At 38.8% G+C, this 20161-nt stretch overlaps 1 protein-coding gene across 6 annotated transcripts in view; it reads left to right on the top strand.

Annotated features, from left to right (window-relative positions):
* Positions 1-20161, top strand: part of WDR59 (WD repeat domain 59) — an 87575-nt gene that overhangs the window by 43351 nt on the left and 24063 nt on the right. For all 6 annotated transcript variants that reach the window (XM_063110146.1, XM_063110141.1, XM_063110142.1 and 3 more), the window contains exons 9-18: positions 281-358; positions 2784-2940; positions 6337-6416; positions 7456-7588; positions 7720-7844; positions 9702-9866; positions 11805-11900; positions 12051-12207; positions 12745-12814; positions 16608-16761. In XM_063110146.1, coding sequence (XP_062966216.1) covers positions 281-358; positions 2784-2940; positions 6337-6416; positions 7456-7588; positions 7720-7844; positions 9702-9866; positions 11805-11900; positions 12051-12207; positions 12745-12814; positions 16608-16761 — 1215 coding nt within the window. The remainder of the gene's footprint in view (positions 1-280; positions 359-2783; positions 2941-6336; positions 6417-7455; positions 7589-7719; positions 7845-9701; positions 9867-11804; positions 11901-12050; positions 12208-12744; positions 12815-16607; positions 16762-20161) is intronic.

Consider the following 20161-nt stretch of genomic DNA (forward strand, 5'->3'; position numbering starts at 1 on the left):
CAGCTATAAAGGTCGCTTAACAGGCAGGCCGCTTAACAGTGATCTGCCTCAATTGGTGGTCCTCATGGAGCCTGAAAATTCCCAGTAATGTTTATAAATGTGAAAAGGAGGTTTTTCTGTGTCTTTGTCACAGTGGCAGGGGGGCTGAACAAAAAATACCCTATTGAAATGTATTTTTAGAAGACAAAAAGCACTGAGTTTGAAGGCTATGCTTATTTCAATAGTTGAGTTTTTTTTAATGACATTTATTTCATAAATTATCTTGCTTGTTTTCTTCTAGTTCTGGGATTACCGCCAGCCTCGGAAATACCTCAATATTCTCCCTTGCCAGGTGCCTGTTTGGAAGGCCAGATACACGGTGAGTGAGACAGCCACTTCTTGCTAGGAAAGTTCCTCTTGGTGTTCAGACACATGGGGCCAAGGGACATTTTGTCTTACTTTCTTTGTGCGATGATTTTTTCTTTCTCACTTGGTTTAGGGGTGGGACAAATGTGGTAATGATGGCATAAATACTGTTAACTATGTAAAAATTTATCCTTGGAATGTTGGTAGGTATCTGCATTAGAACTTCATCAAAGCTCAGCAGCAGGGTAAGGTGCTTATTAATGGTTGGGCAGTGGGGGATGGAGGGGCTTGAAGTCAATGAATTGTGCTGGAAAGAACTCTGGCTTTAGATTCATAAGCCCTGGGTTTGGGACCCAGCTCTACCATTTAATATTTGTGTGGACTGTGGCAAGCCACTTGATGTTTTTGGGCAGAAATTTCCTCCTTTGTAGAATATGAACAATAATTTTTATGCCTTTTAAAAATTGTGATAAAATTTGCCATTTTAAAGTGTACAATTCAGTGGCATTTAGTACATTCACAGTCTGCCTTCCTTTTGAAATAATGTATCTAAATGTGCTTTATAGGTTTATAAAAAGCTACAAGCTTCTAACAATTTTTCCGTTGCCACGTTGATAGCTGCTGATCAGAGATAATATATTTCCTGATGTCAATTTGAAAGCAAGCACAGGGATGAATAAGTCTACCCTTATACATTAGGCTGGCATCCTGGGCCATTGTGGCAAAGAAGATAATTTGCATATTAAGTTGTTTTTGCATCTGGGATCACTTGCCAAGAAATCAGACACTCTTCTAATGAATCGAAATACTTCTCTGGATTAATATGCTTGCTTTAAAAAAATAAACAGAGAAGTCCAGGAGTGCTGCTAGGGGGGAGTTGAGGATAAATGTGCTCTTAGGTGACTCTGGTTTATTCCTGAAATAACAGAGTCTAATCATCAACTAAGTGGACCCCCCTTAGCTACCTAGCAGATTGGGTGTTGCTGAGGAAAACACGTTAGTCCTGGAGTTACAAGGATCTCTTTTGAGTCGCTAGGTATTCAGGGTGGTGGGAAGGTGGCACTTCATGTGGATGGTGTGTTTCTGATGTGTTTCTACATGGCAAGAATCATGTTTGCTGCTCTGGGGTTTTCCCAGTCAGCCTTGTGTGCTAATTTGGGAAAGCACTCAATAACTCTTTTTTTTTTCCAATTTTTTTTAATTGTGATAAAATATATGTAACATAATAAAATATTTGCTATTTTAAGCATTTTTAAACATACAAATGCGTGGAGTTAGTTACATTCATAGTACTATGTGACCACCACCTCTGTGTATTTCTAAAACTTTTTCATCATCCTAAACATAAACTCTGTACCCATCGAGCATTAACTTGTCATTGTTCCTTCCCCCCATTTTCTGTTAACCTCTAATCTATTTCTGTCTCTGAAATTTTTTTTCTTTTTAATTTATTATTTCTTAATTGATCCACTGATAATTGTATATATTTATGGAGTACAGTGTAATATTTGGGTACAATTACACAGTATACAATGACCATACCAGGGCAATTAACTTATCCATTGCCTCAAACATTTGTCACCTCTTTGTGTTGGGAACATTCAAAATCCTCTCAATTACCTACTTTATTTATTTGTTTTTATTTATTGATTTTTTGGCAGCTGACTGGTTCAGGGATCTAAACCTGTGACCTTGGTGTTATAAAGCTGTACTCTAACCATCTGAGCTAACTGGCCAACCCACATCTAGTTACTTTAAGTTATACCGTAATTTGTTGTTGACTGGAATCTCCTTATATTGCTATAGAACACTAGATCTTATTCTCCCTATCTTATTCCAGTTTTGCAACTGTTTACCACCCTCTCCACATCCTGCCCTATCTCCTCCTCTTACTAGATTCTAATAACCACTATTCCACTCTCTACTTCTATGAGATCAACTTTTTTCTAGCTTCTAAGCACACAATAAGTCCTTTTGTTGTTGTTGTTTTTTGGCAGCTGGCCAGTACAGGGATCCCACCCACCCCAAACCCTTGACCTTAGTGTTTTATAAAACACTGCACTCTAACCAGTTGAGCTAACCGGCCAGCCCCAAACTCAATAACTCTTGAGAGAGAACTCATGGAGAGTAGCTGGCATGTGAAACAGTGTGTTCCAATGCACAGCAGTCATAGCCATTTGCTTATTTTGGAATCTTAAAAGTTCTTCTCCAAGCATTTGGCTTGGCCTTACTTTTTACTTGCTGTGGTCCCTTCCATAAGCAAAGAGAAGGGTAGATGTGGTAGTCAGCTTATGGTGTTTAGAAAAATTTTCCCCAGATGGTTTGGGGCCTTCCATCATCTTAAATTGTTTTAGTTAGGGAGAATTCCAGCTTTGGAAACTCAAGACTTAACTGATTCTCCCTGGAGTGACCTCCTTCTTTTCCCTTTCTTGCCATAGCCTTTCAGCAATGGATTAGTGACTGTGATGGTTCCCCAACTGCGGAGGGAAAATAGCCTTCTCCTGTGGAACGTCTTCGACTTGAACACCCCTGTGCATACCTTTGTGGGGCACGATGATGTGGTGCTGGAGTTCCAGTGGAGGAAACAGAAAGAAGGTGAGTGGGAGAGAAGACCTGCTGCTGTCTGATTGCCTTCTGATCTCTGTTGGACAGCAGTTCCTGTCAGTGTTGGCCACGTGGTCCAGTAAGGAGGATGCAGAACAGGGCTGGGCTTTAGGAACCAGAGTGTCAGGAGATCACTGTCTTCAGTCCTAAGTAAAGGGAGTGTGTGGCTGCTCTTCTTTCCCCACTTCCCTCCTCTTCTCTGATTTTCAGTGTAGTCTCTTCTGCTTGGAAGAGATCTGCTACAGAAGAGGCTGGTAGAAATTTGCTGTTGGATCATTTCTAGGGTTGAAAGACTCTAGATTACTGCCCTCAGATGTCCAGGGCATTTACCTGTTGCCATCTGTTGATGAGAGAAACCCAAGGTGGTCGTTAGTACTGCCCACCACATACCTCAGTTCTCTTCACAAACACAGAGTGGTTTTTTACCTCCCATTCCCTTGAAGATGGGTTTGGCCAAATGACTGGCTTTGATCATGGCACATGAGCAGAAGTGATGCAGTCTCTCCTGGGTTGAAGCATTAAGAGCCAGTGTGCAGTTACGTGCTCCCTAGGCCTCTGCCACGGCAACTGGTAAAACTCGAGATGGAGCTGCTTCTAGCCGATCCCAGCATGCAGATGAAATGGAGATGAAGAGCAAGCAAGAAATCCTGGATTCATGCCACTGAGATCTGGGGTTGTTTGTTATTGCAGCTTAACCTAGCCAGCCCTCTCTGATGCAGGGTCGTAAGGATAGTGGGAATCAAGAAGCCCTTGGCCTTAGTTTCTCCACAACTCACCATGCAAGTTTAGATGCAGCCTCTCTTTCCTTGAGATCTTATTGTCATGATCTCTAAATGTCTGGCAGAACAGAAGTGTATTTCTTGATGTGTCCATATTACAGGAGGGAAGCCAGACAGGTGGAGTGATGTGATTTGTCCAGGGTCCCAGGAAAGGTCCCTGGTGGACCTGGAGTTAAAGCAGTCATCCTCTATCCCAGCTTTGGGATCCTCTAAATTTCTTCCAAGATATTTTTAAAAGGGACTCTTTGATCATCCTCTTAACTTTCTATCCTTATTTTGAAATCTCTCTTACTTCCAGAAACATGAGGCTGCCTGTTTTTATCCCACCAATTGCATGCATGGCTTTTGGCTTCCAAGTTACTCTCTTGTATTTTGCCACAAAAAATAGATGATGTAATTTCCCCACTGTCTGGAAGGAAGGGGTTGACTTTAGTTTGGGATTGAAATAAAAAGTTTTTAGCAACCCATTTTCAGTTATCCATGTCATCTTTAAGCTTGTGGGGTAAGCTATGTGAATTGGAACTGTCTAGACAATAGTGAAATTTTGAGTATGAGGGGTCTTCAAAAAGATTTATATTATCTTTTAATTTCACTTTTCCATGAATTTTTGGAAGTACCCTCATACAAGTTACAGGCTTTTTTAAAAAAATTAATCTTTTTTATTGTGAAATATAGCATGTATTTAGAAAATTACATAGACCATGTACAGTTTAACAAATAATTATAAAGTGAAAATCTGTGTAACTTCCACCAAGGTCAAAAAAGAGAACAATGCCAGAACTCCAGAAGCTTCCCAATCACAACTCTCTGCCTTTCCTCAGAGTGTTACTGTCCTAAAGCTTATGATAGCAATTTCTGGTTTTTTTTCCTTTATGGTTTCATTACCTATTTATGAATCCCTAAAAATAGTTTAGGTTTGCCTGTTTTTGAATCTTTTACAAATTTAATTATCTTGCATGTATTCTTATATTTTGACTTTTTTTTCAAACTAATGTTGCTCTGTTTATTTTTACTGTCATGTCTTCTTAGTCAATTTTTAATGGACAATTTCATGCTTTGATTTTGATTTTCACTGTGGCGAAGGATCTGCCAAAGAGGCAGGAAGAGAGGATGTTGTGGCCAAGGGTAAGGATGCTTCTCAAAGGAAGCGGTAGTCGCTGGTTTCAGGTATTGCTGAAGGATCAAAATACAGAGTAAGAGAAGAGCATTTAATTGAGCAAATAGGAAGCCATATGATCATTAAGAGAGGAGTTCCAGAAGCAGATTGAGGATAGAAGGCAGATCATAAGGTAGCATAAACAGAGGCAGCAGGAACTGTTTTTGTGAATGAAGTTACCTTCAAAGGCGAGGAGCAGCATATGCCACTTGGCAGAGTCTGCTGCCCTCTCTATCTGAAGGTAAGGAGAAGCTGCAAGAAAGGGAGACTGTGGGGGAGGCAAGGGCCCTTTGGGAATGAGTGGGGAGAGGGTGGAAGGTACAGGTAGAGGAGTTGAGTTTAGAAAGGAGTCAGGCATACCTTTTCCTCAAAGCCAGGGGTGTGAAAAGAAACCAGATGTAGCATCAGAAAATCGTTGGCGTGAACTTGAGGCCAGATGGTAGAACTCCTAACAGGCAGTGGTTCAGAATAGTTGCTGTCTTGTTGTTTGGCCCCTCGGGATATATTATTAAAGCAATGAGGAGTGACCTTTTGGTAGAAAGTAGTGACACAGGGAAGAAACTAATAAGGATGAGGACTGGTCCTTGTTTTACCACTCACTCAGCCTGTTACCTTGGACAGATCATGTTCTCTGTTGCCTCAGTTTTCCCATTTGTAAAATGAGGGAATTGGATAAAATTATTTGCTTTCTGAAGATGGCCATGAAAGCGGTTCTAGATACTGTATAATTACCCTGAAATGGCCTGATCTTTCATAAAGCTCTTTCAGAAAGCATTCTGAACCTTTTTAGAATTATTTCCCTCTGACCAGACCTAATATGTGGAATATGATTCAGTCAATTAAGAACAATGAAGATTGACTACTCAGTTTGTAAAAAGATGCGTGACTTTAGCAAAAATTTTCTTTTGAACAGTAAGATGCCATGATGTATTTAAAATAATTCATTTTACAAAAAATATATTCATTCCCAGCTCAAGAGCATTGAAAAGGAAGAAGAACATTTATAGAGGTGAAAGTTTAGTGTGATGTTAAATTCCAGCATCAGACTTTACCTGCTAATTTGCCAGTTATTATTTCACTTTATTTAAGTTTCTGCTGAAATGTGACTTCCTCAGGGAGACCAATCTAAAAATAGCTTGACTGTCAATCTCTGTCCTCTTATCCTGTGTTATTTTTTGTCCCAGTTATCACTACCAATCATTTTATTATATATTTACTTGTTTGTCTGTTTCTACCAATGGAATGTGAGATCTATAAAGACAGAGATTGTTTTATTCATGCTGTAGTCCTGGTGCCTAGAACAGTGCCTGGCATATAGGAGATGTTCAGATAAATATTTATTGGATGGATGGATGAATGAATGAATGAATCAATGTCACTCCATTGCAACCTGTAGCAAAATGGATGTTGAATCCAGAAGAATTTCCAGGATTCTTATTTGGTGATTTCTAGGATCCAAGGACTACCAACTGGTTACATGGTCCCGGGATCAGACCTTGAGAATGTGGCGGGTGGATTCTCAGATGCAGAGGGTATGTATTTGATGCTGTTGTGGAGGACTGTAACTGGATATAATAGAAACTTAACCCAAAAATGTAAGATTCAGCATTTGTGGAAGTTAGCAGGTACATGATAGACATTTAATACATACTTACTTGTTGGCCGAGTGGCATGTGTATGCCACACTGAGGCTTTGAGGTCTTTTAAGAGCCAACTTCAGTATTCAGCACTGAAAGGCCAAAAAGCCTTGAAGTGTCTTTTCTCTCTCCTGTCCTAGTATAAGATAGTCTGGGTAGCATACTGAGCTATCCTGAAGCCTGTGGGCTTCATTTCTTTCTCTTCTAAATGGGCTAAGAAGCCTACCATTGTACTGTGCAAATGTTCAGAGTCATGTACATCCGTCAACAGCACCTCTTCTATGAAGCTGTTTCCAATTTTCCCCCATAAATGATATTTTTCTTATGTGGACCATAGTGGTACTTAGTATGAACTGCTTTTGTGACCCTTGCTCTATTCTGCCTCATCATGGACTCTGTCTTCTCCTTGTTCAATGGCTAAATTCACTGATGGTGGGAAACGCGTCTCACTTGTATTGTGTCCCCCGTAGCACTTGGCACACTGCTTTGCACAGACCGGATAGAAAATGCTGGGTAAAATTTGTAACACTGCTTAGTATGGAGTCACTCTTGAGCATTCGGTTCAGTCTCATCACCTTATTGCCTTTTCAATCTATTTTCTCCAAAAAGTACCATTTGCTCCACATGCTTTGAGGTTATGATATTCTTGCTCTTGGGTTAGCTAAATAACTCCTTCAAGGCTTGGAATTTAAATTAATTTTTTCCAAGGCTTAAACTCTATGAAAAATTTCCAGCATAGACTAATAAAGTGTTATGCTGTGTATTTAACCAGGGAGAGCTGGTGATGGATAAAATCTATTTTGATTGTGTCATTTCTTGGCTGACACATCTCTGTCTTCTGTGATTTCTATTTTTAAGTCAGAATTCTTTAACCAGACACAAGGATTATTTCCACTGACTTCTCTAGACCTACATCTTCTACCCTTTGTTGCAGCTTTGTGCAAATGACATATTAGATGGTGTTGATGAGTTCATCGAGAGCATTTCTCTTCTGCCGGAACCAGAGAAGACCCTGCACACTCAAGATACAGATCACCAGCACAACTCAAGCCATGGTGAGGAAGAAGGTAATTTGTCAAACTGATGTCATAGGTGAGGTGCCACTGTACACATTTCAGAGCTGTGGTAGAGACCCCAGAATTGCTCTCTGACTCCATTTCAAAAATTTTTTGAACAATGAAATTTTCTCTCCTGTTAGCCTTAAAGGAAGATCCCCCCAGCAATCTCTTGGAAGAGAGGAAATCAGATCAATTGGGACTGCCTCAGACTCTGCAGCAGGAGTTCTCCCTGATCAATGTGCAAATCCGGAATGTCAATGTGGAGGTACTTAGTAGTTTAATGAACTGTATCTCATGCTTGCTGATAGCAGTTTGTGGGGAAGGCGACTATTTCAACTATGATTATGGCTGGCAGATAAGTTTGCTGCTCTAACAGGTAAGTCTCTGCTTACTTTCTTATTTCCTAGGCTTTTAAAAGAGATAGGTATTTTATAAATGCAGATTTTTTTATGACCCTATTCTTTTCTCATAAGGTGAGCTAGAGAATAAACTGATCTCTTGTGCCCTAACACCTCCTTAGGTGCTCCTACACCTCATTTTACTACAGGTGACGAAACTTAGATCCAGAAGGCTCAGTGATTTGGCAGGGATTACTGGTGAAGTTAGTGGCAGAGCTGACTTTAGAAATCAAACCTCCTAACTCTCCAGGTCTCTTTGTGCTGTGCTGTACTTTCTTCTCTCATAAGCTGGTCATTTCCTCGGTGACTTAGATTCATAATAAGAAGGTGACCAAAGCTTCCTTGTTCACTTAGCTAGTGGAAAGTTATATTCTTTTCTGTTGGGACAAATACCAAAATTCTTTTCTTCAGAGAATTGAGTATTTCTTCAGGAAGGAGTTTTAAAGCTTGATTAGTTTTTCTTTGCCCAGAGTCAGTTGACTGTAGGCAGAGTAATGATGTCACTTGGCCTTTTTTTTTTAATGGCTGACTGGTACAGCAATCAAACCCTGGATGTTGGTGTTATCAGCAGCATGATCTAACCAACTGAGCTAATGGGCCAGCCCTTCATTTGGCCGTTAAAACAACTCTGCAATAAGTGGTTTTATCCCCACTTTACAAATGAGGAAACTGAGACACCAAGAGATGAAATGATTTGAGGTCAGCAGCTATTTGGTGGGAGAAATAATATTTGAATCCAAGTCTGCAGACTTCCCACATGTGTAGTTCCTTCCACTGAGCAGCTGCCTTCTCTAGTTGGCAGCACAAGAAATCAAAACATATAAAGGATTCTTTGATGAACTGGTTATCTGTATCACTCAGTTTATACTTCCTTCGTTCCAGTTGAGAACAGTGTGGCAACCTAGTGATCTAGTTTAAGAAGGAGATCTTGATTCCTTTTTCCAGGAGTACATCTTAAAAATTATTGATGTAATTTAAATACCATAAAATTCATCCTTTTAAAGTGTGCAATTAAAATAATATATATTCAAATAATAACAAAAAATAAATAAAAATAAAGTGTGCAATTAGTGGTTCTTAGTATATTCACAAAGTTGGACAACCATCACCACTGTCTAATTTTTATCACCCCCAAAAGAAACCCATTAGCAGTCACCCCCGCATTCCTCCCCTCCCCAGCCCCTGGCAACCACTACTGTACTTTCTGTCTGTGTTGATTTTCCCAGGAGTACTTTTTAAGTTGAGTCAGGTTATTTAACTTTTTCCTGCTTTATTTACTCATCTCATAGTAAATATAACAAGTTTTAGGATGAAGTTTTTTTAAGTCAAAATACTTTGAATTTATTAAATCAATACTAAAATTTAAAAATCTGTTTTGAGGGCCTGCCCGTGGCTCACTTGGGAGAGTGTGGTGCTGATAACACCAAGGCTACAGGTTCGGATCCCTATATAGGGATGGCCAGTTAGTTCACTCAGGAGAGTGTGGTGCTGACAACACCAAGTCAAGGGTTAAGATCCCCTTACCGTTCATCTTTAAAAAAAAAAAAAAAAAAAAATCTGTTTTGAAATTGAATTGTCTTCCCAACTTATTTGTCTTTGTAGACTCTTTTCCTTCACACAATTGCCAGGAACATGGAGAATTCAGACAGCTTATATAAATCCATTTGCATGTAAAGATGCTTTGCAGTTCATCTCCTAAGCAGTTGTGGATATGACTCTTACAGATGGATGCAGCGGACAGGAGCTGCACAGTGTCTGTGCACTGTAGCAACCATCGCGTCAAGATGCTGGTGAAGTTCCCTGCACAGTACCCAAACAATGCTGCGCCTTCTTTCCAGTTTATTAACCCCACAACCATCACATCCACCATGAAAGCTAAGCTGCTTAAGGTAGGGATCTGGGTTCCCAAATCCTCTTTGCTATTGTAAGAGAAGAACTCTATTTATGTGCCTCAGTACCTACTTTGAGTATTAAAGTTGAATGAAAACTCTGATAGATAAATTTTGGAAGTCATATCTTCCTTATACACTATGGTGTTAGCAGTGTACCTGCTGCAGTTGCCATTCACTTTGTGTAGAAAACGTTAATTAGAGCAGCAGTTCCTAACATTTTGGGTCTTCTTTGCAAGTCTAGTCAACACTATGGACCCTTTAGAAAAATTTGCACAAATGTCACATAGAATTTCAGAAATAGTACGTATAAGCTGCTCACAGATCTCATTAAAGCTATGCATTAATCCCAAGTGAAGGACCCTGCAATAAATTTCATTTACCTAGAAACAATAGGCAAGATGTATTCTGAAGCTAAAAGATATTTTATAACCAGAAGAAGAATGTGTAAGGTCATTTAAAAAAAATCCATCCCATAAAAAGAGCTGATATTATCTTAGAGATAGGCTGGCAAGCTGCACAGGCGAGGTGTGCAAAAGGACAGCAGTGTTTGGGTGGAGGTGGCCCAGCGTAGCATCTGGTCCTTAACCTACAGGTTCAGAAACTTGATGTGTCAGTTCATCCCGAGCTCATCAGGCCAGGTGATGACACATCTTTTTCAGTTTGAGCAGTGTCACAGCGAAGGAACTGAAATGTCCTGATAGACCCAAACAAACCTGAACATTGTCATCTTTTGCCCAGTTTGGATCATACACACTTGATTGTTCCATTTTGCTGTCATACAGAAATTTTTCAAGTGGCTTAAGGATCTCCAAAATGCTAATTACTCAGATTTTGTGTTATTTGACATGTTGAACTTGGAATGTGAATATTTCATTGCTTAGTTTGGACATACAACAAAGATAGGTTTTTCTACTGGTATAAAGTGATAGGTTTAGGAAGTGTCTGTAAAGGCCTAATTCAGTGCTGTCTGATAGAAATATATATCGTATTTTGATTGTCATTTACCTTTTTTTTTGGTTGCTGGCCCGTACAGGGATCTGAACCTTTGAGCTTGGTGTTACCGGCACTACACTCTAACCAAGCAAGCTAAGTAGTCAGCCAAGCAGCCAGCCCTGTCTAATAGAAATGTATGCAGGCCACATGTAATTTTACATTTTCTAGTAGCCACACTAAAAAAAAATTAAAAGTAGCAGATAATTGATTTCAGTAATATTTTTACTTAATCCAGTATATCCAAAATATTATCATATCAGCATATAACCAATATGAAATTATTGAAGTATTTTATACTCTTTTTTGGTACTAAGTCTTCAGCATTCACTGTGACTATTACACGTACAGTGCCTCTCAGTTTGGACTAGTGACGTTTCATGCTCTCAATAGCCCCATGTGGATAGTGATAGTGCAGGTCCAGTTTATATGCCATTCTTCAGTGTGTGTATGTCAGTTTATACCTATAGCATGCACCTTAAAATGTTAGGTTATGTAGTTTTAAAGGACAAAAAAAGATGTAATTTTCACTGAAGTGAAATCTGTTTTTCCTGGCTTTTACCAGTCGGAGCAATTTTCAGTGCATCCCAGTGGGTATTATTTCTAAGGTGCTGAGATTTCTTCTGGAGTGGGTAGGAGAGGGGTAAAGGAAAGGGGCAGAATTCACTAGAAAGAAAGAATAGTCTTTCTATTACTAGAAACTGCCCTCTCAAAACCAGCGTGTGTGCCTGCCTTGGTTAAGGAAAGGGCTTCCCTAGGAGGCTCAGGAATGAATCTCCTTCTCTTTGAGCTTCTGGGAAGGCAGAAAGTAGTATGTTGTGTTGGAAGCCTCAGACTGAACCATGTTCCAGTTTCCCTACATCACCACTGCTTCCAAGCACTCTTCAGGAAGCCAATCAGGAGAAACATGCTGCTGTCGTTGACTGTATTTTGGGCCTCTTCTAGATCCTGAAGGACACTTCTCTGCAAAAAGTGAAACGCAACCAGAGCTGTTTGGAGCCCTGCCTGCGCCAGCTCGTCTCCTGCCTCGAGTCTTTTGTGGTGGGAAGCATGAAATTGTGCTTGGCTGTTTTATTTTATCTCTTCTCCCTAAAATTATGGGCTCCCTGGTTTTGTAGTATTGTGTTGTTATTTTGTAATTCAGATTTGAGGCAGGATGTGATTTTTAGTTTATCGATGTTTAAATTTCAGAACCAAGAAGACAGCACTTCCAGCAACCCATTTGCGCTCCCAAACTCCGTCACACCACCCTTACCAACATTTGCACGGGTGACCACTGCCTATGGATCGTACCAGGATGCCAATATTCCCTTTCCTAGAACTTCTGGAGCGAGGTTCTGTGGTGCAGGTTGGTTTCTTTTTGGTTCTCTGATTCTAGATTTCGAGAGAGAGCAGATCAGAATGTCATATATTCTGCATAAATATCTCCATCACAAAATTTTTCTTTGTTTTTATTTTCTGACAACTCAAAAAGACTTTGGTAGTAGTATTATAGGGTCTGATGCTGAAGGTAGTGTCTGTGGATATAGCCTAAGAATGTTCATGAGAGTGATGGTCTTAATTTTTTTCATTCTCATAAGCTCAGATTTGAGTCTTTATTCAGAGCCCTGATCCTTAACAGGGGACAGGTCCCCTAGTAAGGAACATAATGTGCCTGTGAAGTCTTTATCCAATCTACATACATCCCATCTATCCTGGATCCTGGAGATTCTGACCTTTGTTCCTGTTAAAGATCATGGCAGTTTGTAAGCCTTCGCTATTTATACAAATGTGTCTTATCCCTCAGGTGTGTTAAGATAGAAAAAGCTATCAACAGTCGTACCTTAAGATTTCCCATGTCCAGCTCATTGACACTTATGTGCATATGTGCTGTCTCCTTTGTCAGGTTATCTGGTGTATTTCACAAGACCCATGATGATGCATCGAGCAGTGTCTCCAACAGAACCTACTCCGAGGTGAGTCTGGGAGTTGTAGCAATAATCTACATTCACAGGGTCAGGAATGGGCAGAATCTGAGAAGGACCACTGAGTCTGTGTTTGAACAATTTGTTTTAGTTCTTCAGTAAACTTCCATTTTAAGATTTATTTGAGAATGATCTAAATTCATTAAATTTCAGAAAAGCTGAGGTTTCTGCTGTAAGGTTACTACCAAACCATATAGAAGGAGGAGCTTGATAAAAACTGTTGTCAAAACAAGGCCAATTCTTTATTTTTTTTAAAGCTAGTGAAATGTGGTTGTGGGGGGAGACAATGTTAAATCATCCCTGTACCAGCCAGCTGCCAAAAACAAAAAAGTTAAGTCAGCTTAACAATAATCCACAACCCTCAGACCAACTGAACTTTTTAAATGTGCTTTCCCCCATTGCTAAAGTATTACTTTATTATTTATTTTAATTATCTTAACTTTGTTATTTAATTTAATTAACATTAAATAAATCAGGAAAAATATCAAAAAGATCATCTATAGTCCGACAACACTAATTTACCACTTCTAACGTTACCCAAAAATGTGCAATTAAAAAAAAAATTACAGAAGTAGTATTCTGGAACTCAAACAACGTGGAAGTTTTAAATTAAAACGTGAAAGCCCTTTCTTTCCTTTTCCATGTCCCAGAGAGTGACTGTTAACAACAGAACATGTTTCTATCTACTCTTCATTATTTTTCTGTGTTTTTCTTTTTTTTTGGACAGGCAATCTACTATAGCAGATAGAAGTATGGACTTCAGAGCCAAACTGCCTGGGTCCAAATTTTGGCCCTGTCATTCTATGACCTTGGGCAAGTTATCTAAACTGCTTTAGTTTCTTCAACAGTAACATTAAAATGGTAATAGTGCTCACCTCTGTTAGTTGCTGGGAATATTAAGTGAATTATTCTCTGTAAAAGCATTTCAGACACTCCCTGGCACATTGGAAGAGCCCTAACTGTGTTCCCTGTTATGACTACTGATTTTTTAAACTTTAAGACTGTATATAGATAAACTTGTGGTTTTGCAATATGATGATCAAGACAACTTGGAAACTTTCTTGCTACAGACACCTGAATATATTGGACACAATATAATTAGCATAGTTATGAATGAATAGCTGAGCTAACAAGAAAGGAAGAGTACTGGCTGAAGTGCGTAAGCAGACACTACCGCTATACTGTGTTATGGTGGTGCAGTGATGCTGCCTCTATACTGGGAAGCTGCTAGTCTCTGCAGTCACCCAGCAGATGAGACCCTGGCCCCACAAGAACTGGGAGTTAAGTACCATAGAATGCCTGCATTACATCAGATTCCTTATTGGAAAGGTTGGACTGGAAAACAATCACCTTCTCTTGAAGGGAAACAATGAATATCTTTATCTGGACTTTGGATCAGAAGTACTGTTTTGCTGACAGTACTTTATTGAGGTATAATTTACAATACACAAATCTGAAGGGTACCGCTTTATGACTAACACTGAGATCAAGATATAGAGCATTGAACTCACTTCTAAAAGTTCCCAGTCTCTTTTCCCATGTCCTTATCACCCACAGGAAACTACTATCTTGACTTTTATCATCTTAATTAGTTTTGCCTATTCTTGAACTTCACTGAGATAAAATAGCATCAACCGTTTTATGTCTAGCTTACTTTGCACGACCAAATATTATTGAAATTGATCCACTTTGTTGCATGTATCAGTGGTTCCATTGTGTGGATATAACACAGTTTGTTTTTTCATTCTCCTGTGATGCACGTTTGGATTGTTTCACGTTTTTGGCTATTGTGAGTAAACGCAGATATACATGTCTTTTTATGGACATACGTATTGATTTCTCTATACAAGGAGTGGAATTACTGAGTTATTGGATAGGTGTATGTTTAACATTTTAGAAATTGCTGTAAAGTTTGTGCCCGGTGGTCATGCCATTTACTCTCTCACCAGCAATGTTTCAGAGCTCTGGTTGCTCCACATTCTCTCCACACCTTGGTATTGCCAGTCTTTTCAACTTTAGCTGTTGTGGTGGGTGTGTAATATGATCTCATTGTGATTTTAGTTTGCATTTCCAGGGTGATGACTAATGATGCTGAGGAGCATTTGTGTGCTTATTGACAATTTGGGTATCTTCTTTTGTGATGTGCCTGTTCTCAAGTATTCTGGCCATTTTGGGGGACTGTATTTCTTATTTATTTATGGTAGTAATCTATTTTGGTTGTAAATCCTTTGCTGGATGTATGTATTGATTTTTTTCTACTCTGGCTTGTCTTTCTTCCTCCTTAATGATTTTTGATAAATAGCAGTTTTTAATTTTGATGATGTTCAGTTTATCAAATTTATGGATAATTATATTTGTGTTTTGTCTGAAAATCTTTGCCTATCCCAAAATCATGAAATATCCTTCTCTGTTTTCTTTTAAAAGCTTTGTAGTTTTAAATTCCTTATTTAAGGTCTGTGATTCATTTCAAATTAATGTTTATTTATTTATTTGGCAGCTGCTTGGTACAGGAATCTGAGCCCTTGACCTTGGTGTTATAGTACATAATTTTTTTTACATACAATAAGATTTATATAAAAGTGCAGTCATAATGCTTAACAGTGACAAGAATGCATTTTTTAAAATTTTATTTATTTTTTAACATTACTTGTACATATTTATGGTATGTTGTTTTAATACATGCATATACTGTGCAATGATTCACTTAGGGTAGATAGCATAGTTTTGTACCCATTAGTCCATCACTTCTCTTCCCTCTCATCCTTTCTTAATTTTTGTATATGATGTGATGTAGGGGTCAAAGTTTATTTTATACAGTAGAGGTAAACAGTTGTTCTAGCACCTTTTTGGGGGGGGCAGCTGGCCGATAAGGGGATCTGAACCCTTGACCTTGGTGTTATTAGTACCATGTTCTCCCAGGTGAGCTACATGGCCAGTGTCTGTCCTAGCATATTTGTGAAAAGGTTTCCTTTCTTCACTGAATTTGTTTTGATGCCTTTGGTGGAAATCAATTGACCACATATTGGTGGTCTGTTTCTAGATTCATTTTTCCCTTTGATCTATTTGTCTCTCGTATGTCACCACTACATTCATAATGTAGTTTTATACAGTAAGTCTTTAAATCTGATAGTGTAAGTCCTCCAACTTTATTATTCTTGTTTAGTTTTGTGTTGGCTATTGTAAGTCTTTTGTGTTTCCAATGAATCAACTAATTGGTTTCTACAAAAAAGCCTGCTCATGTTTTGATTGGAGTTATGTTGACTATATAGATCAATTTAGAGTAAATTGACATCTTAACAATATGGAATCTTCCAGTCCACTAGCATGGTATATCTCTCCTTTGTTGTGTGTGGTCTTTAATTTCTCTCAGCAATATTGTGTATTTTCAGTGCGCATTTTTTTCATTAAATTTGTTCCTAGGTATTTGATATATTTTGATGCTATTGTGAATAAAATTTTTAAAATATTTATTTTCCAAACGTTTATTTCTAGTATATAGAAATAGATTTTTGTAGATTGACCTTGTATCTTAATTCACTTATTAGATCTAGTAGTTTGTAGATGCCTTCGAATTTTCTACGTATACCATCATAGAAGCACTGTATACTTCTGTAGATAAAGCATTTTTCAGTTCTAGAAGTTTTATTTGGCCTTTTTTTGTTTCCAATTTCTTCCCATTTTGTTCATCTTTTCCTCTATGGTTTCATCAAGTGTTAAGAATAACGCTACTTAGAAATATGAAAAGACTGCAACCAGTGTGGATAATTCTCTTTTTCAACTACAGATCCCTCTCAGCCTTGTCTGCTTATCATACTGGCTTGATAGCACCGATGAAGATCCGCACAGAGGCCCCTGGGAACCTTCGTTTATACAGTGGAAGCCCCACTCGCAGTGAGAAAGAGCAGGTCTCCGTCAGCTCCTTCTACTACAAGGAGCGGGTAAGTGCCAGAGCCATTGCCTTTGATTCTCACCCCTTCTCCTGGATTCTTGTTCTTTGTCTCCCTGCCTGCCACGCACAGCAGCTAAATTAGCCTTTCACCTTTGTAATTAGTTTGTTCAAGAAAGATCGTTGCTTTGTTGTTGTTGTTTTTTGGCAGCTGGCCAGCACAGGGGTGGAACCCTGGACCTTGGTGTTATCAGCACTGTGCTCTAACTGAACTAACTGGCCAGTCCCCTGCTTTATTCCTTGCAGTTGGTTTTAACTACTATTGATTGTATGTGATGCGGCTGGCTGGTTAGCTCACTTGGGAGAGCATGGTGCTGGTAACACCAATGTCAAGGGTTTGGATTTCCTCACCAGCCAGCCATCAAAAAAAAAAATTGTGAGGGAGAGGTGTTATGTCTTATAACCCATATTCCTCACTCCCCATTTAACCCTTTCCTTGCAATCCCCATTCATTGAGTTGGTTCCCATTATCTCGGGTAGAATAATTTAGCTCCAGGTCTTCCTTGGCATTCTTATATTTGTCAGCAAATTAAGGGGTGTTTCAGAAGGCTGGGATCTTGATATATTTAGGACTTCATAGTTGCGAGAAAGTTTAAAGTTAATCTCAAATAGGTTTTGTTCTTTAGCTAAGTCTACAGTTAAGTACCAACTTGAATGGGCCAGTTTATACAAAAACCACCTGAACTTGTCCTTACGTTCATGGATTCTTAAGGAACTCCTTATCCCTAAGGTAGTTATCATTAACCTGTCAGTAACCTTTGGTGACAGCAATGTACAGAACATTGGCAGAGCGTAGGAATGATTCTAAGAACTCTGTGTTGTCAGATTGAGAGCCTGGCTTTTAGCTGACATTTTAAACAGAGTTACCACTAAGTTACTGCCCAAACTTGGTCCTTATAAATTCTTTGTTGTTGTGCCTCCCTAAATGAGAAATAATGGATTATCTAATTAAAATTTGTTTTTAAGAAACTAAATTATTTTAAATAATACACCAGTTTCTAGCAAGTATTAGAGGTGTCTTCACTTCAGTTGTGGTACAGTGTCTAGCCTTCTTGCTTCCCACTGGTAGTTGACCATCTGTGACTTTGGTTTTAGACTTGTATGTGACTGAAATGAGTGACATCAACTGATGCTTTAGACTGGACCGGTCTGGGGCAAAACCATTCAGTCGAATAGGGAAAATGATTTTTTTGTTGCCTTCCTGGCCAAGTTTCTATAGTCCCTTTCCTCACATCTCTGAGGGAATTCTGTTCCCTTGTCTGTCACAGACCTCCTTGGAATACCTTCTAAACTCTATCCTCCCCACATCCTTGATATTCAAAATGTTTAGTTCTTTTCTATGTTTCCATAAGCTAGGAGGTAACTGGGTAGATAATTTGAGAAACTAGCTGGAACTAAGGCATTTTATTGGCATAAAAGGCAAACAAAATCATGGTTGTGTAAATGTGGGAATTTTCTTGTGTCAGGACCAGGTTGAGGAGATCTTTTAGTCAAAGAGGCAATTCTCAATTCCCCTTTGATTCACATCATGTGCTACCCATGTTTGGGTTCGGATTGGGCAAAATAGATTGACTAGCACTTTTGACTTTGTGGTGGCATGCAAAGCCCATCTGTAGTCAAAATAACTGCAGTTCCAAGATGGGATCTTTTCTAATGCAAAAGCGTTTATAAAGCCTATGTTCATGTTTTTGAAGATCTGGCCTCTTTTACTACAAACACCATAATCATAAAGAGGGACCAAAAGAATGTGGATAATTATCTTTTAGCAGATAGGAGCTACTGGGGAGTGGAGGAAGGACTGTGATATTTTCAGTTTGGGGTTGTTCCCAGTGTGCTGCTTCTCCACAGAATACAGGCTATGATAGTCCCCTAGTGTGACATATGTTTTATTTCAAATAGTGACCAAAAAGTGGGGGGACACTTTTATTATAATTTCATATGAAACTTTTGTATTGATGTATGAAATACGTATAGAAAAGTTCACAAGTCATAAGTGAGTAGTTCAGTGAGTTAACAGTCACATACTTCAAGGAATAGAACATAACAAGAGCCCCAGAAACCCTGGGGAAGGGGAACACATTTTAATGGTGACATATAATAATTATTGGGTTCAGTCATAAGAAATTGCTGATATTTGACCATTTTTGACCAAAAAAATGTTTCATATGGTTCAACCTGATAGGTTAAGAAGGTGAAAATGAATGTCAGTTATTTCGTGATGAATTTAATAATTTATGTCTCCTTGAAGCTTGTTCATGTTCGTACCATTTAAATGGGGCAAATGGGGGAATTGTAGAAATGGAATACTGCAGTGATGTCTTCTGTAGGATATTTTATCTTCCTCATGAAGGTCAGTACTCCTTGAGGAGTATTTTCTAATCCTCAGTTGTCTAGTTTCACGTGTCGAATGATATCACTTTTATTACTTTTGTTCTGGGAACAATTCCAGTTTACTAAATTTCTCTGTGCTTAAGTCTTTGTTTTCAGCCCCAATTTTTCTCCTACATGTTTTTATTCCCTTTTAGATCTCTACCCCTGAGAGCTTTAAATAAGTGAGAATAAAGGAATAGAATATAACTGCATTAAGGCATAGCAATGGAGGAATTAGAGAGTATTTTTGAGGTTACAAAAAAATCTTTATAGAGCCATTTGGAGATTATTATTTGTTTCTCTTGTTTTTTTCTGTGTGTGTTTTTAACCTGCACTACTTAGGTCATATTGTTATATTGATCGAAATGTTCTCCGGATGGAATTCCAAGGTTTGCTCCTGAAAATTTTTAAATGTGAGAGACCTAAAGAACCATTGAATTTCATAGGAAGTCAGAAAGCACAAGGAGATGCTAACATTCATTTGGCAAGTGAACCAACTATTAATAGCTGATGAAATATTGCTCATTCCTTCGGTAACTCAGGAGGCCCAGAACTTATGATCAACATTAGGCATTGCCCTACAAACATTTAAAAATTTTTTCAACCTCCCACCCTTGCTTCAGTTTATGTTATTAAAATAGCTGTCATGTAAATAACTGGGGAGGTCTTTAGGTCAGTAGGATACTTTCTGATCTCTGTAAACAAATGCTCACGTGGTTAGCAAGAGCGCATTTAGGAATAGGCCTCTTTAGCCTTAGCTCCTGCTGCCCCTCCTCTCTCCAGGACCCCCGCTTCCTCCTGCATCAGTCTGAAGATAGTCCTGCAGTCCCAACATCAAGATAGCCAATTCCTTCATTGCCCCCCAACCACACACCAAAAAAAAAAAAAAAAAAAAAAAATTGGTATTGAGCCTATCAAAGAAATTCTTCCTTTTTAGGAATGAGAATGTACTCTCAGTACACGTTCTCCTTCTCACCTGTTAAAGGGGAAAACAGTCTTCCTCCTATTTCTCCACTTACACT

Source organism: Cynocephalus volans, chromosome 10, assembly GCF_027409185.1.
Source record: "Cynocephalus volans isolate mCynVol1 chromosome 10, mCynVol1.pri, whole genome shotgun sequence".
In the NCBI taxonomy this organism is placed as follows: Eukaryota; Metazoa; Chordata; class Mammalia; order Dermoptera; family Cynocephalidae; genus Cynocephalus; species Cynocephalus volans.